The sequence below is a fragment of the Stegodyphus dumicola genome, chromosome 3, assembly GCF_044657685.1.
Source record: "Stegodyphus dumicola isolate Sdum_Otavi_A_Nest chromosome 3, ASM4465768v1".
Classification (NCBI taxonomy): Eukaryota; Metazoa; Arthropoda; class Arachnida; order Araneae; family Eresidae; genus Stegodyphus; species Stegodyphus dumicola.
In genome coordinates this window covers 237,510,946-237,531,519 of record NC_140770.1, presented here as the reverse complement: position 1 = coordinate 237,531,519, position 20,574 = coordinate 237,510,946, and the positions used below count along the sequence as shown (strand labels likewise).

The window sequence follows — 20,574 nt, the reverse complement described above, 5'->3', positions numbered from 1 at the left end:
TCGTTAAAATTTTACAAAATATGAAATAGATAATAAAACAGATTCGAAATTCAAAATTCTCGCTTCCAGTTCGACATGTTCGGGTGGAGGATTACGTTATTCAGAATTTGATAGCTCTAGGTACCGTTGTTTTTCCACAATGCGTAAAACATTTAATACATCCACTCAGATTCTTCATTATTTAATTTCTTTAAATATAATACAGGGCGATGCAACAATTTAAAAAGTGATATGCCGTTTATAGCGAACCGAAGCAAAATGTCTTTGCGAAATTAATAGCCCTTCTGGGCTAACGTTTCTTTGGACTAGTAATGACAAAATTTTAGGATTGTTTTTTGAGGTGGGAATTGCGCATTTATAGTATAATGTACAAAAACTAATAGATATAGTTTATGACAATATTTTGAAAGAAATCGTATAATTAAAATTTAGAGATATTACCGAGAAAACTTTGCTTACGTAATTTTAAGCACTTTTGCGCTTGAACTTTTCTATTTTGCACTAATCCGCTTGCTTCTTCTGAACTAATTTAGTGGTTTCTGAATTACAGTAATTTAATTTCTTAATATTCATTTCTTCTAAATACCGTACACAGTTATGATTAAGTTTTAATGTTTTCATTCTTATTTAAAAATATTTTATCCCTAAATTGTTATTTTTAACATAGTGAGACATGTAATAATGTAACATGTCAAACGATTTCTTACGAATGTACGAGTATGGGTGATATTTTATGTATTTACATAAGTGTATGCTGTTAACTACTGTTATAATCAGTGCGACGTAAAACATACTAGCATGTCAGAAAAATACGTGAAAATATATTTGAATTCAACCACTGTCAGATTCACAAATTTTGATTCACATGACAAGCAAAATTCTACTCAAGAAAGTTAGTGCTTTGATACCGAGTAATTTTCTTTCTGCAATTTTCCAGTTTTGGAAATACATTCAAGATTCCCCATGCATGGTTATCTCAACCACGAATTCACTAAGCTGTGTAATAATTGCGAAATAAATTTTTGCCTTGAAACTAACATACAGAAAATTATTTAAATAATGTATCACAGCCGAGTAATTTATACTTCTTATTTAATTAATAGTACTTGTACGTAATCGTTAACCTTTAGAAGCTGGCTCTTGGAGAGCAAGTTGCGGCCTATTTAGTTACTTCCTACGAAAAGAAGGTACAGCTCAAAAGGTAAAGGTTAACATTGAACTTTATTCCTCACAATTTGTACTCCCTAGAATTTGACTTTCTTTGGTACATATAGTATCAAACTCCTGACAGACGTTGAGCGAATTATCATTGTGTCCGAAATGAACTACAGAGCCTTGAAAAGGTTAAAATAACCTTTTTATTAAAATCAGAACTTGAATATAAATGCACGTCTCGTGCTCACAATATCAGCCACCACTTGGCCACCAATATCAGCCATGGTGATGCAACTTAAAGTAACAGTAATTTCAGAATTTAAACTAAGCCTAGAGGTCGAAGACTACACAGTTAATTTTAAAACGAAGTTTGCTCCAGAACTCTCATCGGCGTACAATTTAAAGGATGGTATCTATAACGCAAAACCGACAACGACCGTGAACAAAACATGCATGCGCCGTTCGGACCGAATTATTTTCAAAATAAGGTGAAAGGATAGGGACTTTCTTTCTTTCGAGCATGTAAATTCTCTCTTTCCGGAGAAGAGAAGACTCTTACGTCACAGCAAGTAACAACGCTCCTTTTGGATGAGTCTATGTGTTTTGGAAGAATGCCAACCAAGGTTGCGTATGAGACGGTCGAACTACAATTTCAGTCTTATCAGAGCTGGCAAAACCAAGTAACGTGACTTCGAGAGGCATAAAAAAGCTCAGTGAAAACTTTCGACTTAAATACTCTAACTAATTTGCATTATGGTGAGGAAACGGAAAGGAGAAGTGATAGTAAAAGCTTAAAGTATAAATAACTAGTGACTGCAAAATAATAGTAACCGTACAACTCTTAAAATAAGGTAAAACAAGTTATTCAGCATCTTGTTGAGAGGTACCCGCTAAAACTTTGCAATATATTGGCTGGGTTACAATTCTAGCAACTCTACGAGAAGATACAACCTGTGTGGGTAGGACACAAAAGTACTACTAACTTTCAACGTATACCAACGTGACCATGTCGGGCATGCACTTATATGAGCGGCACTCTAGTCAAGTAGCAGTACAACAGCTAGACTTCTGCTCAGAATCATACTGGTTGCTCTTAACTTTAATTTACGCAGATTGCCATAAAAATATGCATACCTCTCTGGACTGAGCAAGTATGTCACAAATTAAGTCATAAAGGAAAGAAATCAGCATAATACTGTTAGTAAAACTTTAATAAAATATCAGAAATTTAAGCAGAGCGTTTAAAAGTGCTTTCAGAGAAAGCGGAAAGTTTAAAAAGCATTAAATTTGAAATCATTTATTATTTTTAGACGTTATTTCCTTTGATATCTGAAGCAACAAAAGTACCCGGACTTTTGAGAAAACATATTATTTGCTTACAGTAACTATAAATTGCAACTCACCCGAGTCCTTATTTCATACATACAAAAAACGATTATATCTTTTAAAACATTTGTAAGCAAATATATGTCTGCAAATGTCATGTCATATGAACATGCCTGTGTTATCAATGAGAATGTAATGTTAGCAAAACAGGAGATAAAACACGAATAAATGTAACACGATCCGTTTCAGAATATTTTTGAAATAATAACAGGTTTGTATGAATGATTTTTATAGAAGATAATTTATTGTGATTTGAACAATTAATTCAATTTTCTTATTATTATCATATATAACTATCATATATCATACTCATATCATCCTTATTATTATCATATATAACTATCACATATCATACTCATACCATTCTTATTATTATCATATAAATTATCATACCCACAGAATGCATTTTGGCTTTAAAATGCAATACAGAAAATGTAAATCACGACTTTGTATATGTACGATTAACGAAGAGAACATGCATTTATCCGCATGTAATGGAATATAAATTTCAGTTTTATATTTTTACGGTAATAGCTTTGATATCAATAACCATCTTTATTGCCTAGTTTCAAAAGGTTAACCGATATATAAAACAGTAATGAAACACACGTGTGTTAAAAATATATAAACAGTAATGAAACACACACACGTGTGTGAAAAATATAACATAATTAACTTAATTAGAAATATATTTAAATTTCTTCTTTAATTTTTTATATGTCCCCGCTTAGCATCTGCAGTGCATCAAAATCATTTCTAGGTCAATCCATACATATGACTTAATAACGCTGATGACGTAATTAATGCGGAACCTAAACCAAAACTTGAACCCAAAACCTTTCATTCGGAACTTGAACTCAAAACCTTTCTCCTAATAGGTTTCCATGTTGGATAACTGCGTACTTCTGCTTCTAATCTGGTTATCGCTAAGACGCTCTTTTTTGCTGTTTTCCTATCGCAACAGTATCAAAAATATAAATGTTCTTAAATAGGCATGATTAGAGTGCCAAACTCATAGTGGCTGCAAATTCGCCTGTACTGCCAAGTTTGCTGTTTATTACGAATTCAGCATTTCAACATTTCAACACCATCAACATTATAAAGCCTTTTTTATCACACACACACACACACACACACACACACATATATATATATATATTATTTTGGGAAATTATTTAAGAAACAGAAAAAAGCTATTTTAATACGCTTTCAAGCCGTTCTTATTTCAGGCTTTAAGTACATACCAAATAAGTTTTTTCTTTTCCAAAAAAATTTGTTTCTTTTATTGTTAAGGGTTTCCCCCTTGATGTATACGGATATACGGATGTAATTAGGTCGTTTGGTCTTTTTAGGTTTTTAAGCATTTTGTTTTTTCAGGTTTTTTGCCAAAACGTTTTTTGCTTTTATGGTTTTAATTTTTAGTTTATACTTTTGTATATTATTTCTGGAGTCCTGGGGTTTCGAATGCATGTAGTGAAAAGATCTGAACATTTGAGAGAAACTACAATGTTGTTTTAAAGTGAAGATTTGGTTCTAATAAAGCGGTTTTCAGACTCAAATGATTCAGAGGAGCGAAACATTTTTTCGGAACTTATTAACCAACTTGGTTTAAGGCTTGAAAACACTTTTCCCTAGACAAGCTTTGTTTGAAGCGTTAAACAGAGGAGATTAATAAATATATTTTAGTTTATCCTTTTTTTGTATTATTTCCAATTTACTATGAGTATTTGAAGTTTCTTTTAATTTTACGTGTTCTCCTTTGGTTGCGTCTTTCATAGAGAAATAATTAGTTAAAATCTTTATAATGAAGACATTATAATTTTTCATTTTAGTTCCCACTTTTTCTTTTATATATATATGAGATGTATAAAAATATTAATCTTCTCACTATGGAAATTATTTAGTTTTTCTATCTGCATATTTAGCATTCTGCAAAAAATTGTTATTCTATAAAGCGCTCCTTCTAAAATTCTAGCCTTATATTTAAATAAATATTTCTCCTTTCGGGTGCTAAGTTTTTATGCTTTCTTTTCTCCGTAAAGTATTTTGGTAACGAGATTTCGCCAGCCTACTTTAACAATTAGAAATACTTTTCATATTTTTAACTTTTCATTTCACAATTTATATGATACACACTTAAATTAGGTTTCATCATGCAAAATACCCATAATGTTAGAAATTTTAATCGCAGTTACGTAGTAGAACTAAATAAGTTAAGTATTTCTTCCTCTACGCTCTATTCATTAAAAATGCAAAAAGACATGTTACCGGAGCTTCACTTTCACTTTTAACTCAGCTGTCAGCTTTTGTGATTGTCAAGTGAAAATAGTGCATGTCAATACTAACATCAGCCATCCAGATGGTGTATGCTGTGTAAGGAGGCATTCAAGATAACAGCGTGGGCAATGAGCACTTTTGGCAGATATCGAGGAGATATTTTTACTTTTGGATTTCTGTTCTAAAGAAAGGGATGCTTCTCAGTTTTACCCTTGAACAAATCGAAATTTTAACTTTTCCATTGCCACCTGACATCCTCCATGTTTAATGTTTGCTGAGCAAAAGTGACCTTGAACAATGATGTCTAACGAGGAAACGATAAGCCAGGTATGGATGACAAAAGTTCATTTTATCTCTTAGCCACTTGACAGTAATCTCTGCAAGGTCTCAAGGCGAGATAAGTATTATGTAATAGAAACATAGAAACAGAAAGTAATTAGTAAAAGGTGTGAAGAAATGCGTGAAATCTGGTTGGCCATATCCCAAAAGCAAAAGCCAAAATTTCCAGCTCCTGTTAAATTAATTACAGTATCATTGAGCAGTGAGTAATGGCAAAAGGTGCTTCTGCTACCTAGTAGAAGTACTGAATAATTCAGACGTAGAATAAAGTAATGAGATAAGTCCCAAATGTACATTTTGGTAAAACTGTACGTCAAAGAGTTGAGGAGTCTGTAAACATGCGCATAAAGTTTTCTAATGAACAATATGTTCTAACATAGTGGCATTTTTAAAAACCGAAGTTTTTTTTTTTTCTTTTTTTTCTTTTTCAAACAGTTATCAAAAGTATTCCGTGAAGTGGATTAAATGCTAATAGATTCCGTTTAAACAAACTTTTTTATGATTAAGGTTTTTAAATAAAGATCAGGTAACATAGTGTATAAGGTATTTTCTCCCTCCTTTCTGCATGCCATCATGGTGAAACGGTAGCACACTCGGCACGTATTCGAGAGGTACAGGCTAGAGTCCTGGCGAGTTCACTGCTCATTTTCGTGCTTCAAAATAACCTAATGACTCTACAGTGGCGCCCGAACTAAAAAGGTTGTGGATGATAGTTCTTCATCATCAGGATTTGGCGACTGGTCCCCTAATCCCCAGTCGCCCTTTAAAAGGGAGTGTATATAAGGTATTTGTTCCTTCCTTTCTGCATGCCCTCGGGGTGTAACGGTAGCACCCCGGCGAGGCATTGCTTATTTTTTAAGTCTCCTGCTTCAAAATAACGTAATGACTCTACACGTGTTGTTTATTTAATGTTCGAAACCAGGAAAAATACAGGCATAGAAAAATCTAGTTTCTAGATTTGCATATCCATAAATTTGTACTTTTTATATACAAAATTGTAATACATATAAAACTCTTTTCTCTTAACATAAACAATTTTAACTGTAAACGTTTTTATTTTTAAGGCTTTTGAAATTGCTCAATTTGTTAGCGCTCTTCAAAATAATTGTTGCTGCTAGAGGATTCACTACTGATGTGGCTTTTTACGGTTGTTAAATTTCTTAGATATAAGAAATAAAACTTATTATTTTTTTTTTGTCGGAAACTTTCCCTTTCTACTAGAATTTCCTATTTAGGTGGCGTGAATAAAGCGGAATTTATTTAAATTATAAAATAAAAAGCAAATATCTTCGTAGTAAGATTCAAAACCTCGTACAATACTATTTCCTTAATGTTATCATAAAAACTTAAACATATTCGTAGTTATTTATGTCTACATTTTGTAGTGTGATCTCATTATAAAATGAGGTATTGGTTGAAATATTTTTAATAATTTTAAACAGCTTTGTTTTTTGCTGTTTTCAATAATTTCTACATATCCCTCATATAGCTCTCCTGTCAAAACTTCTAAAAGATCTGGATACAAAAGTCAAAATTTTATTCGCAAGAACAGTAGAATTGTTCTTTTAAAGGAAACAAATGCATGATCTCAATATCTAAATGTTTGGCAAGCACTTACCAAAATTCTTCAATTTCTGTTTTGCACGCTGCAAGAGCATAAATGAGTTTATAAATAAAAGATATAAAACTAATTCAAATTACATAAAGTACAAAGTTTCTTTCTTTAGTAGCACCCTTATGAAACCACCTTGGATTTCTTAAAAGTATGTTCAAGCCAGTGAAAATACATATGCAGTGTGATCCCAAAGTTGGTAAACATTAATTATTTTTATTTCAATGAATTTTTGACATAGAGTAATACAGTTAGCATAGGAATGCATAAAAGTATTGTTTTCTTTTAAGATTTTTATTGCGCAAAGATTATACCCATCAGAAGAACCACTTGCTATCCAACGATTAATCCGATCGCATTGTCGGCATCTTGAATAAAGGCTCTGGATTTTAATTATCATTACAACAGGCCAGCATTTCGCTAACCTGCTTTTTTCCTTATGGCGAAAAGAACCGCTTTCGAACCGCTTTTTTTTTTATGGCGTAAAAGCGAGTTTTGAATTTGTGACCATTCGTGTAAGTCATCAATCCAATATGTCATCAGTTCAAAGTCATCAATCCATGTTCCATCTTACTCTCAAGTTCTGGAAAAGAACCAAGTGATAAGCCATCTATCCATTCAGCATGAATGACCATTCATATTTCTAGATCTGAGCCATCCATCATGAGGGATCCGAAATATTGCATATACAGAAATCATTCAATGTGTGCTGGAAATTTAAAAACATTATCCGGCGTCATGCATTTTCAGGTAGTAATCGCTAAAGATACTACATTCAGCTTTCATTATGGCATATTTTGTGCTCTGTTTCAGGTGAAGAGAAGTCTGGCACGCGTATAGTTGTAATTCAAATTTTTACGCATGTTAAAATTCCTAAAGCATTTGTTATTTTATGCATATATACTATATTTATTTGAGTTACACACGTTAAAATTTCTTCGAAATACTATTTTACCCTTGACTAGTTTTTTGATCACTGTATGCATTAAAAATCTATTGCTGTTACTACAATTTCCTGCAAAAATTTTCTTCTACGGATCATATTTTTGATCAAAGCCAATTTCCAAGAGTGGTTAAGCCAGACAGTCAAAATGTTTTCGTTTTCAATATTTACCATCCAGTGATGAATTGGAACATTAGTTAGCGTTTTTCTATAGCAGTTTTTCTTAACAAAAATCGGATGTATTTAATTTTGAATATTCAGAATTTTCTAATCTTCGTCCGTTTTTCTTTTCTTTTTATTCATTTATTTATTTATTTTGAAAGAATTTGTTCGTCGTCGTTAATATTTGTATAATTTTGCCTTAAAAAATTAGGCAAAAGAAATACTTTTGCTAATGAAGATTTGTATTTAAAAGTGGTAACTTATAAGTAGAAACAACAAACAGAAATGAGATCTTTACCTTATTTCTGTGTTTTATCACAGCTCTTCTCGCCCACAGCCTCTCATTTTTAGAACCCTTCCAACCTATTTGTGTTTTTCTTCCTTTCTTCCAAATATTTGCTGATTTCTGTCGAAGTAATTGTAAAAGTCATCAGTCTTATTCTCCTAAAAATCTGACACTTTGCATGACAAAACTCTGTTTTTGTGCTTAAAAATAGCCTCAAAAATTTTTAACAGTGAAGCTAATTAGAAGTGGCACACCATAAGGTAGTGAGACCAGACTCTTGATTTTTAAAAATCCTATTACTTAATAAATTTACATTAATTGGTTCAGTCGATATGCAGACTTCATCTTCGAAACAAGATTTTATTCGTTACTGTTCTGTGCTTTTCAAAGTAAGTTTAAAATGACGTTGTTGGGGTTCATTTACTAATTTATCTAACAATCGATTTAATTTTTGAAACAACCTTTCCTCTTATTCTCATTTTCCAAACCGCGTTTTCTTGCCAGAATGTTAATGAATCAGCGCGCGTGTATTCAAATGAGGTAGAAAGAAGTTAGTATTTAAGAGAAGGTTCTGGAGGGTGAATTCAGAAAGAGAGGAGAGTGTGTTCTGCCTACGTTGCTATCTTTGATTTACTAGAAATTAGATTTCTGTAGCGTTGAGCGCTTCTAGCCATTAGGCTTACTTACGCTGACTTTTACGAGTCAGAGCCTGCCTACGCGTTAAGTAATCTGTGAAAGGCCAGCTAATTTAATTCTATTTTGTTTGAAGTTATTTGCCACATTTGAGCTAAGCCAGAAGTGTTGGCTTTTGCAAGCATGAGTCGGTGCTGACTGTGAAAGATATTGAGTTAATAAAGTCTGGACTTTGTCGTACTTGCGGATAATTCCTCACACAGTCTTCTAGCATCTCGTTAGTTTATCCTTGCTAAGAATACGGGACTCTATAACGTATGTTGTAAATATTCATTTGAGTCATATCTTTCAATAATGAATGAATTATTACTATTCTTTCTATTTTTGTTATTTTTTTTTTTCTACTATAATTTCTCGCTCAAGCCATCTTCTAAGTAGCTGGATTTAAGGAGCAGCGAGCGTGTTCTTCTCCACGAGTTTGAATTTCTTTTTACGTTATAAACCAGAAACGATATACAAATAGATCACCTGACAATCAAGGATATTTTTACATAGCTAAAATACTCTTGTTTTTCTGTTTAAATTATATATTAAAGCATTACCTTTCAGCAGAGATCATTTTTTGTTCATATTCAATAATTTGTATACAAATTGCATTTTGAATTACTACATGTAACGCAAAATTAGAAGAAGGGAAAGCATGCCCTTTGGTTATAATTGAAAGAATTAATAAAAGCAGTCTCTTCATGAAACTGGGTAAAAATAACACTGATAAATAAAAAAAATTCAATATACTACATATTATTAACACTAACAATGTTTCGCTGCCGGGCAAAATAATTGCCTCTTGTTTATCTTGCAAATTAGGTATTGCCAGTGAAGTAAAAGAATCTAAAAATGTATTTTGAAGGAAGTATGTCTTTCTTAGCAGTGCTATGATATCTTTCAACAGTAACATTTTTTTTTTTTTAATTTTGCTTTTTACTTTGATAACAGCTTGGCGTATTCTCACTCATTTCACTCAAAAGCTCTGAAATCGGTTGTTTTTATTACTTTGTGCTATTCGAAAAATTATGCCAAGAGACATATACGTATGATTATGAGAATCGTAAATACAACTTCTGTTAATCTTTAGCTAAAAAAATCTCTTTCAGGTTTTAAACAGGAGATCGGATATAAAGATGAAATATCAGGACAATTTTTTAGCAACGTCTTTAATGAACTCTTTCTAACGCTTTTGGAACATTATGTTACATTGAGTATATCATCCCTTTTCCCATTTGGTAAATGTTGCCATTCGCTAAACAAAATGTCTTTAATTTCGCGCGTTGCAAAAGATGATATTTATCTTTCAAATGTGATAAATTTGTTCCTTATAAAAAACTTAATTTTAAAAGAAATAAACTCATTTCTTAATAATTTGTTAAGCTTTTATTTGACATTTTAATTATTTATCTGATGATATTTGAATGCCATTCCATTAGTTAGTAATAAGAAATGTAATTACTAAAGAATGTTTCTGTATGATTAGCAACATTGGATTTTCTATCTTTTTAGTGTTATTCCCCTCCTTTTCTTTTTCCATCAAAGAAAATAATTTAAAATTCGGTAGGAGTATGACCGAAGGATTGAACAACTTTTTACACGTACTCTGCTCATTGTTTACAAGATACGTTTTTGCTATATCTCGTTCTGAGCTTCTGAACCTATCTTAAAATGGTTTGACAGATTGGTACTTTGCCATTCATTCTAATGCCAAAATGGCACTTCAATGCACTTTATCTGGCGGCTGTTGATCTTTGGTCTTATAAAATGCAGTCACAGCAAATGTCCAGTGGTATTTCTGTCGATGATTCCTCATCTACTATATAAAATTTATTACGTGTTTTTAACTGGTTTGCTAATGGTATAGACCCAGCGGTTCTCAATCTTTTGACAAACGCATGCAATCCAAACAAGAACTGAAAGACTTATATTAAACCACTATATTTTACAATGATTACTATTAACGTTTTTCCACTACTAACGTTTTCCATTTGCGCAACGTTTTTGGCTGTTTGTATTAAATATTTAAAAAATTAAATCATAAAAAATTTATATTAAAAATTGGTTACAATTTTAATTATCAAAATTTAAGTTATAATACTTTATTTCTAAAATTTTCTGTGAAATCTGAGCTGTTTCAAAGAGGTCAAATTTTTTATGCGCTTTCTTATTTCAATTAGTTTCAACCGTAAATTGGGATCCAATTCTAATTTTGTTCTGCATTTATTTTTCATATATAACACGGAAGAAAATCCTTGTTCACACAAATAAGTTGTGCAAAAAGGCAATAAAAATTGAATAGCTTTATTTGAAATGCCTTTAAATTCTTTTTTTCGGTTCATTCAAAAATTAACAAGTGTGTTATTTTTGAAATCTTGCGTTAGAGTTCGATCACAGGAAATTTCTGTCAATTGTTCTTTTTCGTCACGATATAAAATTTCAGGTACATCTGGTACAAAATGGATTTTCAACCCGATCTTCTTTTTTATAATCATCGGGAAAATATATGTTGAGATAATTTATCAATGAAAAACAATGATTTTTTAATGTCGGATGCTAATTCTTCTTTTATTTTCAAATTATTTTCTGTTAGAACACTTTCTAAAGGGGGTAAAAAGTTAAAAATATTTTTATCCAATTCTTTGAATCTGAGCTCGATTATTTTATCATTGCATTTTTCTCTAATGGTAAACAAATTAACACTTTGTCCATGTAATCCTAAATTTAATTAATTTAATTTTCCAAAAATATCACCTAAATATGCTAAACGCACCAACCATATTTCTCTAAATAAACAATTTTACAATTCAAGTTTTGAGTCACAGAGGAAAATTTGAATTTGTAATCGAAGTTAAAAGAAGGATTTAAAACTTTGCCTCTGAATAACCACCTTATTTCGGAATGTGACAAAAGAGTTTCATGTTCACTGCCAATCTCTTGACATAAAATCATAAATATTCTTCAAGTTCGGCTTTTTACTAATAATTTTCAGTTTGATTCAAAACGATTTTCAGGTTTCCAGGGATTGTTATGGCTACTGAAGTTTCAGGATGAATGAAGTAGTTAGTAAATTTAGTAAAATTTAGTATAATAAAAAATATGAAAATTTCGAAATGATCAAATTGCTACCAATCTGATAAAATACGGGAAATTTATTCCCCGCAGCGAATAATGGCTGAAAAATTTTACTACTTTTAGTTAAATTCTAATCTAAAGTGCTCTGACTGTTCTGGGGGAAATGGGAGGAGAAATCGGATAGGCGTTCCGCGTTGATCTCTTGAAATGTAATATGCAGTTTAGTGTCTGATATATGCACTCAGAAATTATAAAGTTAATGAATAAAAGCAATAAGATCCAGTTCTCCTTATTTAATTTTCTTGTCAATAACTGTTTTAAAATTTATTTTTAAGGGAATTCATTTCTACAGTTGTCTCACACAGCCTCTAATATCATTCAATACGTGTATTATGAGAAATGAGTTTTACTGCTTTTACCTACCTTGAATGGAAAATCAATAAACATATTTTTAGATCAGGAAATTCCTAACAGAAAGTTAACATCCACCTTCTTGAGTGATGACTTAATGCGCAAAGGAAGGGGAAAATGGACGAAACTAATAGCAGTTACCGATCCGTAAAAAAGACGCTATTGAATTAAATCGTACAAGTTCAGGGTGAAATAGAAAAGCAAGACTCGGTACTAAGCCATTAGAAGATTCTAACTATCGCTTCGATGGCCTTGGTTTTGGTATCTTGGGTAAATCATGAACATTTGCCGTATCGTTTCGATTCCTTTGGTCCTTCCTGGGTAATATTCTGATTATAGGGACTATAAAATAAGATGTGCTGATCCACTTCTTACCGAATGCCTATTGAGCGCATATTTGGCCATTGAGTAGATTTAAGATTTTGTTTGCAATGCGCTTTGAAAACTGCGTCCAAACAGAATGAAAAAAAAAAAAAATTTTGGATCATCGACTGCTCGCTTACGAATCTGTTTCAATTTAAATATTAGATCAAATTATTGTAACTAAGATAGTTATTGAAATTGAATGTGAAGTTTGTCAAACTCGATTCCCTTTTTACAGTGATTTCGGCAAATGGGCATTTACATTTTGCAGCTGAGGATGATGGTTCGATAAAACCATCGAAACTAGTCTTGTGAAAATTTGAAAACATAACGCTGATCTTTTGGTTTGACTTCTAAAATAATATTTGTTCGACGTGTTATTGTATATTAATTAGTGAGTGTTGTGGTGATCCACGGTTTGAAAATGGTTTCTGAATCAGAAGAGATTCGTGCACTAACCTAGTGCTTCGCATTAGAGAGTAAAGAACATCTATGATATAAAAATATACTTTTATTTACACAGCGAAAACGCGCAGCAACATTATTTACGAAAGCTCATTCTCCTAATAATATACTTCTTTTTACACTCCACTTGCGCATGCGCATTAACAATTACCAAAGGAGCTTGGCAGATACTGCCATCTGTTGGATAAACTATTCGCTACATATTCCTCCCACCTGAATTTACTGGGAGGTAAATTCACACATCTGTTAAGTATAATATATGCATAATAGTACAGTATACAATATTGAAGTATAAAATTATGCCTACCAAGATGTTCTAATTAAATTGAAATACAAATTTACCTGGAGATGCAGCATTCCATAATTTTCTAGACATATTAACAGATAATACTAAACCTAGAAAAATAAAAATAAATCAAATTATTAAAAAGTAAAACAAGTACAAAACATTTCACAGACGTATCACTGGTTTCACAGTTCTACCACTGCTGGTAGTCATAGGAATATTTTCAGTCATATCCTTTTGGACTGGATTATTCAGCTCAAGTCTGTACAGTCTTTGCACTGGTCTCAGAAACTCAGAAGTCTCTGTTTTTATGACAGCAAGTCTTATTTGTCCATCACGATCAGGTAGCAGCTTTATGACACGCGCCAGGTTCCAAAAAGCACGTTTTTTGTTGTTATCTTCAAGTAGAACAATTTCACCCACCTGGAGAGGTTTAGCTATTGAGTTTTTAATGGACTGCTGACGTAACTGTCCTAGATATTCCACACGGAATCTTGCTCTAAGTTGTTCTCTCACCTTTTGTAGATACTTAGCTCGTTTACTCAGTTTTTCCTTATCCACTGTATCGATATCAGGTACTCCTGATTTGGAAATCTCCCGCAGGAACATTTCTGGAGTTAATGGGGATGAATCTTCAACGTCTTCCGACACGTAGGTAAGTGGCCTAGTATTGATTACTCTCTCACAGTCGCATAGTACTGTAAGCAACTCCTCGTAATCCAGGGCAGCACGACCTAGAACTTTTCTCAGAATCTGTTTCACAATTCGAACTAAACGTTCCCACCAACCGCCCCACCAAGGTGAGGAAGGAGGAATAAATTTCCACCGAATTCTTTGCTCAGCGGCCTTTGATCGCAGACTCTCCCAATCAACTGTATGCAGAAGGCTCTCCGCTCCTTTAAAATTACTGCCATTGTCTGAGTATATTATAGATGGTCTTCCGCGACGAGAAATGAAACGTCTCAATGACTGGAAAAAAGCTTCAGTTGTCAAGGATGTTACTGACTCCAGATGAATGGCCCTATAGACCGCACATGTGTAAAGAACAATATAAGCTTTTCGACCATCTTTAAGGTAGAGGGGTCCTGCCAGATCGACACCCACTATCTCAAAAACATTTGCATCACGTACTCTATCTTTCGGCAAAATTCCTGAAGTTACATCACAACTTTTGGATTTAAATCTTTGACATTTAACACATTTTCTAATGCAGTTTCGTACTGTCTTACGAGTTTTGAGGATCCAATACTTTTCCCGTAAATGAGACATCACCATAGAAGTACCAACATGCAGCAGCTCATTATGTGCATTCATTATTAGTAATTTTACTACTGCATGATCAGATGGCAAAATGACAGGAAACTTAAAGTCATCAGTATCGTCGCGATAAGAAATATTGGTTTTAGCTCTGATCAAACCATCACGATCAACTATAGGTCTGAGGTCTTTAATTTTATCATCGTTCACACTCTTAAATGATTCTCTTTGAACCAATAACATAAGAGTTATCTCAGCTCTTTCAATTTCCGAAACTGACAAAATTTTGGAGGTTTCGTTTGTAATTCTTCGTAATTTAAAGTAAAACCTAAGAATCCAACCTAACATGCATACAATTTTCTTTATGGATGAAAAGTACCTGTAATACCAATTGTCAGGTTTAGAATCTTTGTTAAGAGTTGTCAATACTGATTTACGCCTTTCTGAATTTATGATCTCTTCGTCCGGCAAATCGGTGCCTCTTGACCATGACGATTCTGGTTCTAACAGCCATGATGGGCCCTCCCACCATTTCGACAGCAAAAACTGTTTAACTGAACAGCCTCTAGAAGGGAGATCGGCGGCATTCAGCTCCGAAGGGATGTAATGCCAATCTTCTATTTTTGTAAGTGTTCTGATTTCTTGGACACGATTCCAAACGAAAGTTCCCCACCGTACGTCTCGCTGGATCCAGCACAAAGCGGTTGTTGAGTCAGTCCAGAAGAATGTTCTTAAATTTGGCATGTTCAAATCTGAAAAGACCATACGTCCCAAGCGTGCTCCGATTAAGCAGGATAATAATTCCAAACGAGGAATGGATATACTCTTTAAAGGCTTAACTCTAGTGCGTGCTTGCACAAAATTTAAATAAACCTTATTTTCGGTCTTCACTCTTAAGAAAATACAGGTAGCATAGGCATGCTTGCTGGCATCGCTGAAAACATGAAGACTTACATCTTCGTTAACCGATCTGTCAATATTAAGCCATCTAGGAATTTTGACATCAGACAGCAGTTTCATTTCCTTTACCCATTGTATGGACTTCTTTTCTAAATGTTCTGGCAATTTTTGATCCCAATTTAATCGTAATTTCCAACACTCTTGCAATATCACCTTTGGGAACAGGGTAACGGGAGAAAGGAAGCCTACTGGGTCAAATAACTTATGCGCGCAAGAAAGGAGTGTTCGTTTACTCGCAACAATCTCCTCTTTCTTTAGTGACTCAATTTTACAGGAAAGAGTATCATCCTTCAAATCCCAGTTTAACCCTAAAACGCAAACGAATGTATCTAATTTAGAGTTGGGAATTATTTCGGTTTCACAATTCGACTGCCATCCTCTAAGATTAAACTTTCCCAGTGACAATAACATTCTCGATTCTAGTACAAATCTATTCAATTCTTCAACATTCTTAAAACTAGTCAGGCAATTATCAACATAGAAGGACTCCTTCAAAATGTTGGCTGTAACTGCAAACTGATCTGGGGCACGATTTAAATGATAGTTCAACGTAGCGGCTAACAAAAATGGACTACAGTTAAGCCCAAAAACCACGCGACAATGTCTGTAAATTTTAGTATTCTCTTCTTTTGCACCTTTCCAAAAGAAACGCAAATAATCTCTATCCTTCTCTCTTATACCAATCTGCAAGAAGGCTTTCTCAATGTCTGAAATTACTGCAAGAGGATATTTCCGAAAATGATTCAACAATGTTGGAATTATTTCTATTAGGTTGGGACCTTTCTCAAGACAATCATTTAAGGAAAGTTCTCCTTTGGCGTGTGCCGAAGCATCAAAAACTGGCCTTACTCGCGTAGTTTCACTAGATTCTTTAAAAACCGGCCTATGAGGCAAATAGTGCTCTCTATCTACTTCGCCTTCATTTACCTCTTCAATAATTCGTTCCTTCAACCACGTATCAAATACTTCCTGATAAACTTTAATTTGATTCGAATCTAATAATTTCCTTCGCGTATTAGTCAGGCGTTTTTCTGCCAACGTTTTATTATTAGACAAGCGATAGGGGTCCAATACCCAAGGTAATGCAGTTTCATATCTCCCGTCTGAATCCAAATTCAAATTTTCCTCAAAATATTGCATGGTCTCCTCATGAATTTCAGCTTTCTTTTTAAACTCAACTGGGTCATTTATACCAATAACGTCTAACTTCCACAAGTTTTCTGCTGATCTTTCGTTTAGCAATAAAGAAACACATGCAAGAGAATCATTTATACCCGAAGATTCTTTCGCTGGAATTTTACCCATTAAAATCCATCCCAAACTTGTTTCCATCGCGACCGGACCACTTTGTAAACATTTAATATTTCCGGTGAATAATTTTCCAGCAATATCAGAACCTATCAACAATTTAATGTCACTTTCGTTTTCGGGAGCATTACCCTCTACATCTGACACTTGAATATTTAATTTACGAAGTTCTTTCAACCAAGGACCTTTAGGTATTTTCTTAACATCAGAACAGATAACAGATTCACTTAAACAATGCACACTACATACATATTTATTATCAAGGCTACTCAAATTAACTATATATTTAGAATGCAATTTTTCTTTTGTTTCTACACCTCCGAATAATTTATGAACTAATTTCACTTCACCAACACTGTTACATTTCAAAGAATCTGTAATATCTTTCGTTAAATAACTTCTCTCGCAACCCGTATCTATAATCCCTCTGACTATCCTTTCCCTGTTGCCATTTTTTACCCTTACGATTAATGTTTGTAGTAACACATCGGAGCTCGCGGATCTGCTAGCCAAAACATTGACCTCATTTTTCGCCACAGGCTCTACTTGTTTAGTCTCTTTCAATTGAGAAGGAACTTGTTGACACATTACTGCCAAATGCCTTTTCTGGCAAATTAAACACTTAACCTTGGACTTACAGTTACGAGAAATATGGTTTTTCTTCAAGCATAATAGACATAAACCCTTCTTAAATATTAAATCTTTTTTATCCTGATATGTAAGCGTACTAGCTTTAAAACATTTTTCTGTTAAATGTGGCTTATCACAAAATAAATACGATTCCTCAACTTTCTTAATAGGAGCATTTTCTTTAAATTTGTCTCCTGTATACAAATCATTACAAGTAGGAATATTAGACTCATCATTAATGTAACTTTTAGATTTTCTACTTTTATCAAAAGAAAAACGCGCTAATTTAATTCTCTCTTCAGATATCACTTCATTTTTCAAAAACAGAAGAATAGATTCAAGATCGCTCTTACCTTGTTGTGACGAGCTCTCCCGTTCCCTCTCCCACACGCGTAAGATGTCAGGGGGCAGGCAAGATTCAACTAACGGAAAAATAACACTAGCGTATTTATCTTCAGTCACACCGAGAGATTCCAGAGCACGCAGTTTTGTTTCTAAACTGTCGTACAACGATGATAGCGCAAAGTCCTTTTTGGTTGCATTATTATTTATCAACACAAGATTCAATAAATCCCGAACGTACACTTGTATAAGAATATCTTCACGTCCAAAACGATTCTTTAAATGTTCGATGACTTTCGGATAATTTTCTTTAGTTGTCCGGAAACTCTGCACTATTTCCCGTGCTTTCGATTTGGCAGCAGTAGCCTGGATCAGATATACGAATTTCAAATGATCATCTAGCACTGGATCTTCGTGTGTCTTACTAAAGGTATTCCAGAAATTCAACCATTGTCGTGGATCACCTGTAAATTCAATCAAATTTATTTTCGGAAGCTTCAAATTCGTTGCCGTTGTTCTTGAATCAACAGTTCTGGTTTCATTTACCGATGCATGAGTCAGCAAATTTTTCTCTATTTCCACAGTGATTTGCTTCACTTTCATCCTGGCTGCTATTAATTTCTCCTTGTAAGTCTCACATGACTCAAATTTAGTATATTCTTCTTGCGAGACTTCTTTCGATTTTGATAGGAGATCCAATATTTCTTCATCCAACTGTTGTAGTCGAATTCCTTTATCTTCCAGGATTTCCAGGGACGATAATAGAACATCACTGTTCAATTCTGACTCATTCAAATGTCCATGTAGGCTATTATATGCTTTCGTGAAGGCTGCACGCAGTGGTATTCTTCTTACTTTCAAGGCTTCCATTTCTGTTGTTAAACCATCAAAAGTGTCCTTTACCTAACTAATGCGTCCTGTCGCGGACGCCACTTTTTGTTGTGGTGATCCACGGTTTGAAAATGGTTTCTGAATCAGAAGAGATTCGTGCACTAACCTAGTGCTTCGCATTAGAGAGTAAAGAACATCTATGATATAAAAATATACTTTTATTTACACAGCGAAAACGCGCAGCAACATTATTTACGAAAGCTCATTCTCCTAATAACATACTTCTTTTTACACTCCACTTGCGCATGCGCATTAACAATTACCAAAGGAGCTTGGCAGATACTGCCATCTGTTGGATAAACTATTCGCTACAGTGAGATCTATTTGGAATAAATGTGAATTTCAAAATAATAATAAGGAGAATTAACATTTATTTCAGAAGGTCGATCGTACACAAGTTTTGCAACAAATGTTTCTCTTGGGTTTCTGTACTTTCTATTTTGCCAGATCATCAAATTCGCAAACTGAGAACAATAAACACATCTTCCAGATATTTAAAACAGCTGTTTCAAGTATTTTTAACATTTATATCTCCGGGGCATTCTGGGTCTCTTTCCAGATTCAACAAGATGATAATATTCTAGGTAAAAGGTTTTAAGTATTTTAAGTTTACTTTCTGTTTCTACAGCGCTGGCAAGTATACCTGAACACGTAATTCCATTGTACTCGTAATAGCTTGTTGTTTCAGCCATGACATTGCTACCATGAAATATTCAAATAGCTTTGCCTAGCGAAAATTTGTTTGCTTTTCATTGACAGTTTTGTTTTTATTATCTTTTTTTAAACATTGTTAACAGTTTTGTCATAAATCAACAGTTGACTTATTTTTGGTACCTGAAGTTTTGTTTGAAATGTGTTTGAAGTAATTTCTTGCCTTACAGTTCCAAGAAATAACGAAATGAGTTCTTGCTTTTGCTCTTTTTCTTGCCTTTGCTACTAATGAATTTAGGAGTAGCGTTACTTCAGTGTTAAGTACAAGTCAGACTTTCATCAAGACACATATAAGCTACTCTGAACTGCAGTTCGGCTGTTAAAATTCAGTTCTAAAATGATTGACTAATTTCTCCCTTCCCCTTTTAAAATATAACGTTAAACATTTGTGCTTCGAATTCCTATCAACTGCACTTAAAGCAAAAATTTAAACTTTCTCAGTTTTTAATAAGACAGTGGCAGCATCTGCTAATTGGTTTAATTAATTTGTAGAATACATTAATTAATTATTTGGACTTAATCCTATTTATCTTTTATAGATGATAGAATTTTTATTAGGTTGTTTATTGAATAAGCTTTCCAAAATGTGAAAATTTTAAAAATGTACTATTATCTATAAAATAAATTTTGAGAAACGGAAACCTTTTTTATGTTTAGTACTGTAAAATATTGTTAACAGAAAATAGTTTATAAAAGCTGGTAGAAATGATAGTAAGATAGATAGTTAAATTTTATACGAACCATACATTTTTAAAAGTGAGGCTATAAAATAAAAAGCACATGATAGTTTATGGAAAAAAATATTGTTCACAACAACATTTTAGAAATTACACCGTCATTGAGATGCATCTATGAAACGAAAAATATCTTAATATTTACCAAATTGTTATATACACTGTTCTTTAGAATTAAACGTCTTTTCTTTATTTTTTTCAAGAACTCTTCTTAACTTACATTTTTTACAGTATTATTCTGACATTGATATTTTGAAACAAAATTTAACTTGAAATGACATACCGATTTTTTCCCCATAATTT

General features: G+C 33.1%; 1 protein-coding gene across 2 annotated transcripts in view; it reads left to right on the top strand.

Moving 5' to 3' along the window:
- The window catches only part of Eip63F-1 (Ecdysone-induced protein 63F 1), a 122,702-nt gene that overhangs the window by 27,920 nt on the left and 74,208 nt on the right, over positions 1–20,574 (top strand). Inside the window, exon 1 of one of the 2 annotated variants that reach the window (XM_085813942.1) lies at positions 5,101–5,145. The exons of the other annotated variant lie outside the window; for it this stretch is intronic. Coding sequence (XP_085670068.1) covers positions 5,116–5,145 — 30 coding nt within the window. The 5' untranslated portion in view covers positions 5,101–5,115. Of the gene's footprint in view, positions 1–5,100; positions 5,146–20,574 lie in introns of those variants that run through there. 2 annotated transcript variants of the gene reach the window in all.